General features: G+C 52.9%; 1 protein-coding gene across 1 annotated transcript; it reads right to left on the minus strand.

The window, feature by feature from the left end:
* Nucleotides 1–2634: 2634 nt before the first annotated feature.
* On the minus strand, nt 2635–4834 carry POLE4 (DNA polymerase epsilon 4, accessory subunit). The gene is made up of 4 exons (XM_084221129.1): nt 4636–4834; nt 3737–3821; nt 3401–3442; nt 2635–3072 (listed from the first exon to the last, which is right to left on the minus strand). The coding sequence occupies exons 1-4, from the start codon at nt 4831–4833 to the stop codon at nt 3059–3061; spliced, it is 339 nt and encodes a 112-aa protein (XP_084077255.1). The 5' UTR covers nt 4834; the 3' UTR covers nt 2635–3058.
* Between the last annotated feature and the right edge of the window lie 8012 nt (nt 4835–12846).

Genomic DNA, 12846 nt, shown 5'->3' on the forward strand with positions numbered 1-12846 from the left:
TGCTTGTAACAGCTCTTAATTTGGATAATTTTATCATTCCTACTGTACACAAGAAGCTGGTATTTGGCAAACACTAAAGGTTAAATGTGTACAAGTGCTGCTCTCGTGCACTGAAAAATCCTAAGAAACCTCAGACAGTAAAGCAGTTGTGTCCTTACAACCACTGCAAAGGGGAACAGGGCCCACAGACTGTTCCTGAAGGCTACAGACTTTTTTTCTGATGAACAAATGGAGCTACTTCCTACTTCATCTGCTTTCTCTATTTTCACAGGGCAGCTTGTTGTTTACCTACTGATAGCACTTACAAGATCAATCCTGGGAAGCAAAAGCCTGCAGTTGCCCTGAACTTATGCAGCAATAAACAGGGAATTCAAACACAGGATCAACCATGGTGCAGCTCAGGTCCAGGGAACTGAGCTCCTTTGTGCAAAGGAACAGACCCAGGGGTCAGGCTACTCATCAATTCCTGTGCTACAAAAGATGTTTAAGTAGTGGATTATCTGGGCAACAGGTCCCCAGCACATTTCTGTCTTTAATCCCTCAAGGGAAAAGTCACTTGGAAAACTTCAACATAAAAAAAACCAGCCAAGGGATGGCAGGGTGTGAGTGTGGAAGCACCAAGAATCTTGGTTTCAGGAGGGTGAAATGCAACTCAGAGGAGCTGTGGCTGTCCCATCCCTGGCAGTGTTCAAGGCCAGGTTGGACAGGGCTTGGAACAACCTGGGATAGCAGAAGGTATCCCTGCCTTTAACAGGGGTGGAACAAGATGAGCTTTAAGGTCCCTATCAATCCAAACAATTCCATGATTCTGTGAACTCACTGTGCCCAACGTGGAGGAAATGGCTCTGCCTCCTGCAGCAGCCCATCTCTGCAGATTCCCACGCTCCCCCACTCTGCTGACAGCTCCTGCAAATGCAGTCACAAACCACCGAGCCCAGCACTACCCCAGGTACAATTCCCCCCCACCTTTTCTGCCTGAGCTGGGATGAGGCACTGAGTGCCCAGCACAGCTCCAGCTGCTCCCTATCCTGAGCTAAATGGCTCCAGCATAAAGAAGAGATTTTGTTACAGATGGACATGACACATCTGACCCTGGCCAGGTGGGCTGAACACCCTGTTTAGGTACTCCAGGAAAACACTCTGGCACTGTTTCTCTCACTATTTATCTGCTCTCTTTATTTCTACCTTACTGCAGACCTGGGTGAAAGGAGTCCCCTCCCACAGCACAAAGGAGCTCATGGGCCCTAAAAGCCCCAAACTCCTGCACAGCAACTTCTTCTGACACAAACCCCACTCTGCCTGCCAAGTGCAGACACTGCTCCGTGCTGTTCACTGTGGAAAGCACACACCAACCACAGCAGCATCCTATGAGAGCAGAGCCCAGCACAGCCCCACACCACACCCCTGCCCTCGCAGCCAGAGGCCAAAGCAAAGCCACGGCCAAGAAGGGACAAGGAACTTACAGGCAAAGATGGGAGCCTGCCAGAGCCCTGGAGGAAGACCACAGCTCGTGGGTCCTGCAGTGCTCACCCTGGGAAGCACAGGAAAGTCTCCAGTCCCTCTGACACTTATACCTGCCCTCCCTGGCAGGTGAGAAGGTGAACAGCTCCGAGCCACACAGGCTCACATATCCTGGCAAATGTGCCAGCTGTGATCTGAACAAACACCTCAGCCCTGGGAAATGAGCATCTCTCCCACATGATCAGGATTACGCTCCCAGCATGATCAGGCTTGGATCAGGCTCTTAGCAAACTTCTAAGTGTTTCCTGAGAGCCACTGGACTTGCTGACAGCCTGGGGAAGCTCCCTTGAGGGGTCCTTGTTCTTATCACCACTTCCAAACTAATTTAAGTTTGTGGTGACTGGGAGCCACTCTCAAATACCCTCATTTGAAAGAACATGGATCCTTCATCCTTCTTCATCCCATTCAATGGTTTTATCTGAGGACAACCCACACCAAGTGGAGTCAGAGCTGGCACTTGGATAACGTTGGGAACACGGCAGGACATGTCACAGCAGTGATGGCAGCATGCTCCCCACAGCCACACAGTTCTGCTGTTAACTCCAGCTAGGAAGAGCTCTAGTTAAAGTGGAAAAGCTCCAGTAACCAGAGTCCTGGCAGCAGCAGAGGCAGTGCTGGTGCCCGTGTGCTGCCAGGGCCTCTCAGACAGGGCTGGTGGCAGCAGCTCCTGAACAAGGACGGACCCAGCTCCTCACCAAGAACTCAGGCTCTCTGCTCCAACTCCTCCGGGGCACAGGGCAGGGAACAGATCCAGGTCCCAGGGAAAACGTTTTGCCAGATTCAGGAGTGAGAGCACACAAGAGAACAGTGATGGCAGCATGGGCACTCCCCTGGCATTCAAAATGAGCTTTGGGGGGTTGGGTTTTTTTCCCTACAATTACTTACAAGTGCAACAGTCACAGACACTGAGAGAAGCTGCACCGCCCTCAGGCCAAGCCGAGCTCCCCTGGAGCTCATCCCCAGTTCCTGGAGGACAGCTGGGTTTCTCTGGAATAGATGCCTTGAGAAAACAGTTAGCAAAACCAAAATGCTAGAGAAGGCATCTATCAAAACTACACTATTTCCCACCATGCTACAGGAACCCCAGCCCAGAGCAGGAATCAGCACAATTGCTCAACAGCAACAACAACAATTTAATTGTGTTAAGAGACAAACATATTAACAAAATCCACATTTCCATAAAAAAAATTCCTTGTGCCTGGGCACCTGAGCCAAGCCACTCTCTGTTCACAGCTCTGTAGAGCTGCAGAGTATCCAGAGAGGCTGGGACTGCTACTGGGAATAACTGCTGTGTAACCTGGCCAGAGCAGAGAGCTGCATGGCAGCCACACGGGAAGGGACATACAAAATAGTTATGAAAAAATATGTATTTTAAATAAAGAACTTACAACAACTTCAACTTTATACAAAATATCGTGGTTGCCATGTCTCAATTTCAGCATCTCAATTTTAGGAATTATTTTTGAACTCTCAGCATCCTGTTTCCCATCTCACACCACCTCTGCAGTCCCTCCAGAGAGCTCTGTCTCTGTCCAGCTCAGTCCAAAGTACCTGAAAATGAAAAAACACATTATAGCCTCACAAATCAGAAGTTCAGTTCTGTGAACCAATAAATCTCATTTACAAACTGGCAAAAGAAAATGCAGTAACTTTAAAGTTTAAGCAAATCACACATGAGTAAAACCAAATCTAGCAAAAAAACCCACAACTACTACACGTGCCTCAGGGTCCAGCTGAGCCATTCCAGTGCTCAGAGAGGTACTGAAAGCCACACTAGGAATTACTGAGGATGTGGAAAGAGAGAGCTTTGCAAATGATTCAGTTCTTTCTCTTCTAAGTAGGTTATTACACAAAATACTGAAATCAAGTAGAAACTCACCTTCTAAAAAAGCAAATTCATCAATAGCTTCAATGGCATTATCTGAAAAACAAATTGAGAACAATTAAAATAGATAAACCAACTCCATATTTGCATCTGTTTCAAACTGCAGCATTTGAAACTACATCAGAGCACAGTCACCACTTTCAAAGTGATTTATTTGTTTTGGAGATGGTGTGTGAAATTATTAGTGTAGTCTTTGGTAGACGTTTTTCTCTCCCATCTTCAGGGAAAGAAAGAATAAATCCATAATTACTTCAGCACCTCCAGACAGGTGGAAAAATCCCCCATCAGAGCAACCCTTTGCTAAGAACTGCACAGAACATGCTCCCATACCCAGGTCTTTTCTTTGCAGGGTTTTCCTTTTTCCTTGCTGGGCATACACGTAAGCATCTTTGGCTATGGTTTCAACAAACAGCTCCTGCAAAGCAAAACAGGACAGGTTCACACAGCAGAGGAGAGAATATCCTGAGGAAAAAGAAAGGTCCTACAAGGCTTCAGGATTAGATCAGAATCTTCATCCTAACATTACCTGTTCCTAGTAAACAGGTCTGAAAATACCAAAGGAAGTGGCTGGACAGTGATGCACAGGACAAGCAGTGAGGGAGAAAGCTGGGAATGCAGGTTCCTCGAAACCCACATTCTCTGGGAGATCCACTCCAGACCAGGGGCGCCCAGGGCACCTTCTGAAGGGGGAAAGATGTCCTGTGCTCAGGAGATGAATCATGAAATCCTTCAGATGGAGAAATACCTCTATGATCATTGTGTCCAACCATCAGCCCAGCACCACCTCCACGTTCACGCCCTTCCCATGTCCCCAGTGCTACATTTTTTGAACAGTTCCAGAAATGGTGATTGCCCCGGGAAGCCTGTGCCAGAGCTTGACAACTCTCTCCTTGGAGGAATTTTCCCAATATCTTAAACCTCCCCCGGCACAGCCTGGCGCCATTTCCTCTTGTCCTGTGCCTTCCTGCCTGGGGGAAGCGACCGACCGCCCCGGCCGTCCCCTCCTGTCCGGAGCTGTGCAGAGCCACAAGGGCCCCCCTGAGCCTCCTCTTCTGCAGGCTGAGCCCCTTCCCAGCTCCCTCAGCCTCTCCTGGTGCTCCAGACCCTTCCCCAGCTCGGGCCGGCCGCAACCGCCCCGCGGGTCCGTGAGAGAAGGAAAAACCTCCCGGGCAAGATCGAGCAGCATCCCCCAGCGATGCGGGCCCAGGACCCGCGGGGCCGCCGCTCACCGTGGCCCGCGCCAGCACGAACACGGCCTCCTGGCTGGCCAGGGTGACGTCCGGGTCCGCCTTCACCAGCGCCTTCACCCGCGCCAGCGGCAGCCGGGCCAGGCGGGCCGGACCCGGGCCCTGCGGCCCCGCCGCCTCCTCCCCGGGCGCCGCCGCCTCCGCGGGCCCCGGGCCCGGCACGGCCGCCGCCGCTGCCATCCCGCCCGAGCGCTGCGCCTGCGCGGGGCCGCGGGGCCGGGCCGGGCCCGGCGGGGCCGCGCTGCATCCTCGGCCGGGCCCCGCGGCGCTCACGGCCCCGAGCACGGCTCTTCCTCCTCCCCTTCAGGCCAGCGCCACACACGGCAGCTCATCTTCCCCTCCATCCCATCCCCAAACACGGCCCCTCGTCCTCCCCTTCGCCGTGTCCCCTAACACAGCCCCCGCAGCCCCATCCCGGTCCTTCCCACAGATGCCCCTCAGTGCTCCGCGCGGCTCTCGGGCCTCCCTCCGCACAGACCGGGACGTGCCCTCCCCGTTGCAGCGGCAGGAGCAGCGGGGCAGGTGGCGGGTGGCCGTCACTGCTGTCTGTCCGTCCTGTACCCCAGTCAGTTCCCCGTGGTGCCCTGTGGGACCTCCCAGCACCCTCTCTCCATCCCATCTCCAGCTGCTGGGATCAAGCCCTCCAATGCCCCCCAGGGCACCCACCACCCTCCACAGGACCCCCAGGACCACCTCCCTTGGCCAATAGGTGCCTGCCCAGCCTTCCCCCGTCCTCAATCTCTGTCTTATCCTCAAACCATCTGCAGGCAGGAGCCACCTCGGGCGCTGCTGGTGGGACACTGTCCCAAAGGGGACAGTGCAGGGACACACAGATCCTGGAGCAGGGACACCAGCACCAACCAGCAGTCCAGAGCACCGCTGCCAGGGTGTCAGACCATTCCTGCCTCAGAGGCATTAAACAGTGACACCAGGACAGTTAGACACTGTGATGGCCCAACACGGCACCCTGCAGCGCACAGCTTCCCCCCGCTTCCCAGAGGAATTAGGCTTTTCAGCAGAGCTCATGTCCTGCATGAAGAGCCTAATTCCAGGAAGCCACAGGCCCTCACCCAGCTTTTCTGTGCTCCCGCAGAGCTCAGCTGTGCACCCTCTGCACCTCCCTGACCTGCAGAGGAGTCCTGGCCTCCATCGGACAAGGACACTGCCCACCCTCCTGCTCCCATCCCCTCGCATCCCGCAGTCAGATCCCAAAACTGGGGCTCTCCTCTTATGGCCAGCGGACTTGCTGGGCTGCTAGTGTCAAACAGCAGCAGAGCCAAACTAGCATTGTACCAGGAGCTGCTCCTCCTCCTCTTTCTCCTCCTCCTTGTGCGGTCTCACCAGGTCTCATCAGGCAAAAGCAACTTCCTGGCATTGCACACAGCTCCTCAGCAGCTGTTAGAAAAGAGCTGCTGTTTTCAAGGGAGGGCGCCTCAGAGAGGCTGGATCAGAATGCTTCAGGTGGTCTTCAGCAAGAAGGTGAGCGCACAGGAAAGCATCCACTGATGGAAGATGGTGAGTAACAACCAGACCTACAGTGGACATGGGGATGGGACTCTGGAAGCCATACATCCTGGTTGGAAGGGTGTCCTTGTTGGGGATGTCCTTGTGAGGGGCTGGATCTGGCCAACAACCTCACTCCTCCTGAAAGGCAAAGTCCTTCTGTACATCTGAGCTGGATGGAGCTTCAAAGGTCTCTGACCAGTTTCTGGGCTCGGAGGAAGGTTTGCTGGGTGAACTTTGCTGAATATAATCATCTGTGAAAGGAGGAGGCCACACTCCCACCGAGTCCAGGAGAGCCTCCACCAGCACAAAATGGATTGGAAAACCTGGAACTGATCACAGTGATGGCAGTGCTGTACATCCAAGGGCTCCAAGCAAGTCCCAGCTCATGGAACAGGCCCAAAAATTATCATTACAAACAACCAACCAAATCATTCAGGTGTCAAAAATCCAACTGCATGTTTGGGAATCTGGAAAACATTGCTTTTTTCACTAATTTGAGTGAAAGCCCCAGTGCTTGTATACAGGAAATGGCACATTCATGCTGCTTCAGCACTGCTATACCAAGTGCTGCATTTGAGGGTTTGCCAGGAAAACTGGAGTGTTTGCCTGGGGAACTTGCACTTTTGTAAATCTGTACATATACATTTGATCAGTTATGTCTAAAAATATTGCATCAGCTTCTCTCCATATCAGTCTTTCCCTTTTGTGAAAATAAAAATTATGCAATCACAAACCCAGACTGAAATCCCAGAAGGATAAAAACTCCAAAATCAAAGTGTACAGCTCCAGTGAAGCAGCCAGCTCCGGTGCAAAGGGACACTGTGGTCTGGGGACAGGCGCATGGGAGAAAGATGGGGAGGGTAAGGTCATGCCTCCCCTCTCACAAGGTCCATCTGAGAAGATTAGGAAAATTGTAGCCCCATCCTGTTGCTTTGTGCCATACCTCCAACCTAGCAGTCTTTTTGCAAGAGCTGTTCACAGCCTCCTCTGGGCAGTATTTCTCTAGAGGCTCGAGAGTAAGGTGGCTTTTGGTCACTGAGGAAGCTAAAGGCAGCTCTGTGCTAGAGCAGATGTGTCCTGGTTTGTGTGTGCACAGTGTGAACCACACAGGAAAGACACATGTCAGAAAAGTAGGGCAGTGTGCTGCCTCTTGGCCATTTTTATTCTGCATTAAGGCTTTGGTGGGATGAGTCTCAGCAGTGCCATCCCCACTTTTCCTCCAGGGAGGGATCTAGTGGCCCTGTGCAGTCTCTCCCACCCACTCATCATGGGAAACAGGACCAGGGTAAGGCAGGTTGCTCCCATCTGATCCCTGGGAATCTCTGGATCTCAGATTCTGCCCTCAGGAGCTTTGCTACTACCACCCAGTCCTGTGGTATTGTTACCATAGGGAGGGGAAGGGTTAACAGTACAGAGATCAATTGACAAATCCCTTCAGGTGAACAATCTTCCTAACACATTCCACATGTGTAAAAACAACAGGAGCAAAAAGTTGAGACAAGAATTGTTTTCTCTTCTTCTCTCTGTGCTTCTCCAGGAAAAAAAACCTAAGAGAGAGAATTATCTCTCTCTCTGTTCAGAGAATGTGAGTGCCACACAGTCCCTCTGATTTGATGGTCCTTGGAAGTGGACAGAGGTGGATCAGACCAAAAGAAAGGTGTCCTGGATGCCCTCATGGTTGGGTAACGTGGTCCCAGTTTGGTGCAGCCCCATGTTGTTTACTCAGATATATTCAGGACATTTTTGAGCAGAGACCTCATTTTGTGAAGAAGACTTAGTGTGAGACCATGTTGAAGGAATACCACATTCCCCAGGGGGAATTTTGACTCATTTTCCTCCATGGTGTTTCAACTGGAACTGTTTTTCTTAATGGTTGCAGATGCCTCTGGAGGGGAGAGACGCCGTGGTGAGGCACCTTCGGGCAAAGTTCCAACAGAACAGGAAAGAACCTCCCAAAGTGGGTGGCTGGCCAGAGAGTCACCCTGCAGCCTCTCAAGGACCAGAGCCAGGACAGACCTCTGCCATGGCCTACAAGGGTGATCCTCCTCAGGAGGCCCCCTGGAGCAGGAGGGACTGCAGCAGGGCCTCTCCACCTCACAGTACAGGTCAGAGCTTGGGACAGCGTTCACCTCATTCTGCCTGCGGGACCCCAGCACGAATGGTGTGTCAGAAGAAGGGCATGGCTCCAGGTGCCAACTTCCACCCAAAGTTGGTGCCTGCGAAGCTGGGAGGAGATGTGTTGAACAAGAAGATGGAAGCCAGCTCTGATCCTCCCCACAGGAAGGCAGCCCAGCAGACCCGGCCACCTGCCAAAGACAAGGGGGCTCTTGCCAAAGGCGCAGCTGCTGCAGCCCCCCTGCTCGCTGTGGGAAGCCCCCAAAGGATGGAGCAGCCAGCTCTGCCCCGGAGGAAGCCTTTGCCACATGTCAGGGCACTGGGAGTGAAGCCAGGCAAGCCCCGGCGCCCTCCTGATGTGGATTTGGCAAAGTTCAGAGCAGCTGCACATCCTGGGACATCCATCTGTCCTGCCACAGAACCACCAAGGAGTCATCAGCTGGGTATGGCCAGGCACAGGAAAGTCCCTCAGGAATGGGACTGCTCATTCAGGAAGGAAAATCTCCCCAGTTAGAGCTGCAGCTCTTGGGAGAGGGAAATACTGGGAGGGCTTATGGAGACGTGGGGGTTTTTATTACCCAAGGAGCTTTTATAGGCAATAGCACGAGGATGAGAATGAAAGAGAGGAAGGGCAGGTGAAGAAACAAAGTGTCCTGTCCCTGGCTGGGCACAAGTTCCATCTCTGGAGTCTTTGTAGGAAGTAAAGCTGAAGTAACATGAGAGATATTGTCAAATTGGAGTGAGCCCAAGATGGCTGGGGACTGGAGCACATGGAGAAAGAAGGGCTGAGACCCAGGCTTGTTCAGCTGGGAGTAGAGGGAAGAGGGGGAGATCTCACTGCCCACAGCTACCTAACAGGGAGAAAGTGGGGCCAGACTCTTCCCAGAGATGCCCAGGGGCAGGCCTGGGGTGATGGACATGAGCAGTAGGGGAGGTGCCAGTCAGACACTGCCCCACCATGCTCCACAGTGGCCTTCCAGAGCCAGGCTGCTGTGCTGGTTTCCCACAGTTGCTGTTCTGCTAATCTGCACTACAGGTGATGAAAGCTGTTTCAAATACCATTTCTTGCTCAGTTTCTCTAGCCATGAGAGTAGACTTCCCTTCCTTTCCTTAAGAGAACTGAAAAATCAAGCTGGTCTATATTATAATTAAAAGGTGGTATCAGGGTTGGCCATGCTGTTGTGCTGGGAGAGTCTCACATGACTGGCTACAAGTATTTATTTGTCTCATGGGTCCTGAGGCAAGCTGCAACATCTAGAATCACACCTTGATTTGATCATTTTTGTTAATTTTTAGGGCAATCTTATGATTTTTAGGGCCAAGTATCTGATTGTGTATTACTTGGTACTGTAAACCAGCAGAGATTTGATGTTCTATTCAGGTCTTTCTGCCCATTTTTGGTTGGTCTGGTTGACCAGGCTGGAGACAGGGCTTGTGATACAAATAAGGGCTTGTTAGCAGGTGTGTAGTCATGCTGGCAATCCTAAAAGGGGCAACAGTATGTTCTGACTGATGATGCTCCTGAGCATGTGGACATATCCAGGACTTGCCCTGACTCTGGTACATATCTGAAATTTAGGGGTTTTCCACATTCATTATACCTGTTTTGGCCTCTTCCCCTCTCCTTCCATCATTTGTCCAGGAAGAAAGTAACATTAGAAATATACAAATGGGAAAATACATATTCAGGGTCCTCAGTGAGGAACCTGATGAGCTGTGCACTGGTGTGCTGGAAGAAAATCCCTGGATGGGCTGTGGAGTAAAAACCTCCTTGCTCTATCAAGATGTCTAGTCAGTTTTATCTCCCCACCTCCTCCTGCACTAAATCCAGCCCAGAGTGGCTGCGACCTCAGGGTGGAGCTGAGGACAAAATATGAAATAATCCCTCCCTGCTCCCCCCTGTTGTGTTGTTTGTCACAGGTCACCTGCAACCAGGCTGTGCTGCATCAGTGCCTGCACGGTTCCCACTGCAGGATGCTCCAAGTGGCACGGGGTAAGGACTGAGGCAGCACTGCTGTTCCAGGCTGTGCCAACCCACTGGGAAGGGCACAAGATGTGACAGCAAGAGGATGTTTGGGTTTTCCTGCCTGCTGCTGGAGCCCAGGGTGTGGGAGCAGTTCTCACCGTGTGAAGTATGGCCATCCCTTGGGGCTGTGTTACCTCATTGTGGCCATTGCACCCCGGCTGCCCATCCACATCCAGCTGTGTGAGGAGCTGCAGGCACAGGGCACAGTGCTGCTGTCCACCTCTGGCCCAGAGCCAGGGCTGGTCCATGGCCAGCCCACCCTCCTCCTGGCAGCCCTGATTCTGCCCTCAGCCCCCACTGCAGCAGCACCTCCTAACCGTGCTCTGCCTCGCCACAGGGATGGAGATGAGATATACGATGATGTTGAGCCTGTTGAGCTGGCCAGGAGAAGCCCAGGCCTTCTGCTGCCTTCTGTGTCCCAGCTGCCAGTGTGTCCCTGCCCCAGAGGAGGTGAGTACAGGAGGGGCTTGGATGCTGTTTGGGGTGAGACCTGCAGCTCCGAGAGCCACGAGGCCCCAGTGAGCCGTGGGCAGCAGCAGGGCCTGTGCTAAGCCTCCCAGGAGGGGAGTGGGTTCCTCTTGTAAATGGGCACAGGAAGCCCTGATCCCCCCACACTTGGGGGCAAACTCAGGATTTGGTCTCAGGAGGAGAGAGCTCTTGCTGCTCTTTGTATCCTGTTTTGGCAAGTGTTTACACCTCACAGCAGCCTCATGGCAGCACCTCTCACGGGGTTTGGTTTTACAGGTGGAAATGCTGGCCGGGCGTCTAACAGGGTTACCTTGCTGGCTGCTACACAGAGGTAATGGGGCTTTTTTATTCTTTCTAAGGTTCCTAAAATGGCCAGGACTCCTTGCTGCTCTGACAAAGCTGCTGCTTTAATGGTCTGCTGGGCTTGCAATAGGAACGTCTGTGGTGAAGAGCACAAGCTGCAGGCTGTACACCTTGTCCCGAGAGCCTCCACAGCCCCAGGGCTGGTGCAGGGAAATGCTGTGGGGAGCAGCCAGCAGGGAGAAGGGGATGGGAGGGAGCAGAGCATGGGGGGGTGGGGTTATCTGAACCTTCCCATGGCTTTCAATGGCTGCAGAGAATCCCAGGTCTCCCAGAAGATGAAGACCATGACACTCAAGGCATGCAAGAAGGAAGAGAAGATGGACAGGGAGTTTCAGAAGAAATTCAAGGTGAGCAGCAACGAGTGGATCACTTTTCCCTTTGAGCTTCTTCTCCCCTTCTGGGAAGGGTGCAGTGCAATGGCAGAAAGGAGCTGTGCTCCTCAGGGACCAGTGACACCCAGATCACAGCCTGCCTTGTTCCCCAGGTCACACCTGCCCCACTCCCCACGATCAGACCATTTGGCCAGAGAGGAATCTGTTCTTTTGAAAGGAGGGAGAGTGGTCAGACCTGCCTGACTCACCTTCCCACGGGCACTGCTGTTTGTGTTTCAGTTCGAAGGCAGCATCAAGGTCCTGACTCAGATGATGGTCGACCCTGCAGCGACAGAGAAGAGGGGCGGAGCGAAGAACCTGCCACTGAGACCGGGAGAAATCCTTGATGTCATTCAGTTTACAAATCAGGAGCAAATCCTCTGCCGGAACAGCCAGAGGAGATGTAAGTCTGGAGGGGGATGGGGCTCGCCCACAGCAGGGAGCACAGCACAGTTTTGGGAAGAAGCTTCTTTGTGCAAACATCCCTGACACACCTCCTGACAGATCTCTTCCACCTGTTAGACAGATCTGACAGGTACCCTGCTACCCTGAGAAGGTTCCTGCTTTTCTCTGTACAAACGTCCTGCTCTTCCTTCCACTCAGCAGCAGGATTTCTGCTGTGAGCCGGGCTTGTCCTTTCCCTCTGCTAAAAGCTTTTGCAGTCCTTGAAGCCTCCAGGTGGAATGGGCTGGAGATCGCTCAGGCAGAGGGAAGGGTTCAGGCTGCCATTCAGCCTGGCAGGCTCCTTCCTGACACTGCCCAGAGCAGGTTCCTCCTAAGGGTCCAGCTGGGCTGCCCAGAGCTGGATTCCTCCTTGTCCCAGCCCTTTCTGGGAACGTGAGGTGTTGTTAAACCCTGGGCAGGGGCAGCTGCTGGGGTGATTCCCATTCATGCCCTGGCTCCCAGCACAACCTGACATGTTTTTCTTCACTCTGTTGCAGATGGCTATGTGCCTCGGGCTGTGATGCTTCCTCTGTGAGTACCCTTTCCCAGCCCCTTCATCTCCACTCCATAAGCTACAACAACTGCTTCATGAGTGGTCAGTACCAAACTAATTCTGGCTGACAACTCAAAACTATCCAGCTCAGACTGTGACCATAAGCCTAACACCAGCAGGTTCCCCTGGGGTGGAATCTGCCATTTCTGGTGTCAGGAGAGATTCTGTCACTGGGACACTGGAAGCGCTCCCCAGGCTGTGGTCCCTTGTGTGGGACCTGCCCAGACACTGCTCAGAGGCTGCTGCTGGGACAGGATGAGGGTGCAGCCCCTCTGCAGAGCCAGGTCTGTGTTTCCTGGCAGCCTGGGATGAGGCCACCATCCTGAGAGGGGCCAGAGTCATCTTAA

Source organism: Fringilla coelebs (genome assembly GCF_963513975.1).
Source record: "Fringilla coelebs genome assembly, chromosome: 24".
Classification (NCBI taxonomy): domain Eukaryota; kingdom Metazoa; phylum Chordata; class Aves; order Passeriformes; family Fringillidae; genus Fringilla; species Fringilla coelebs.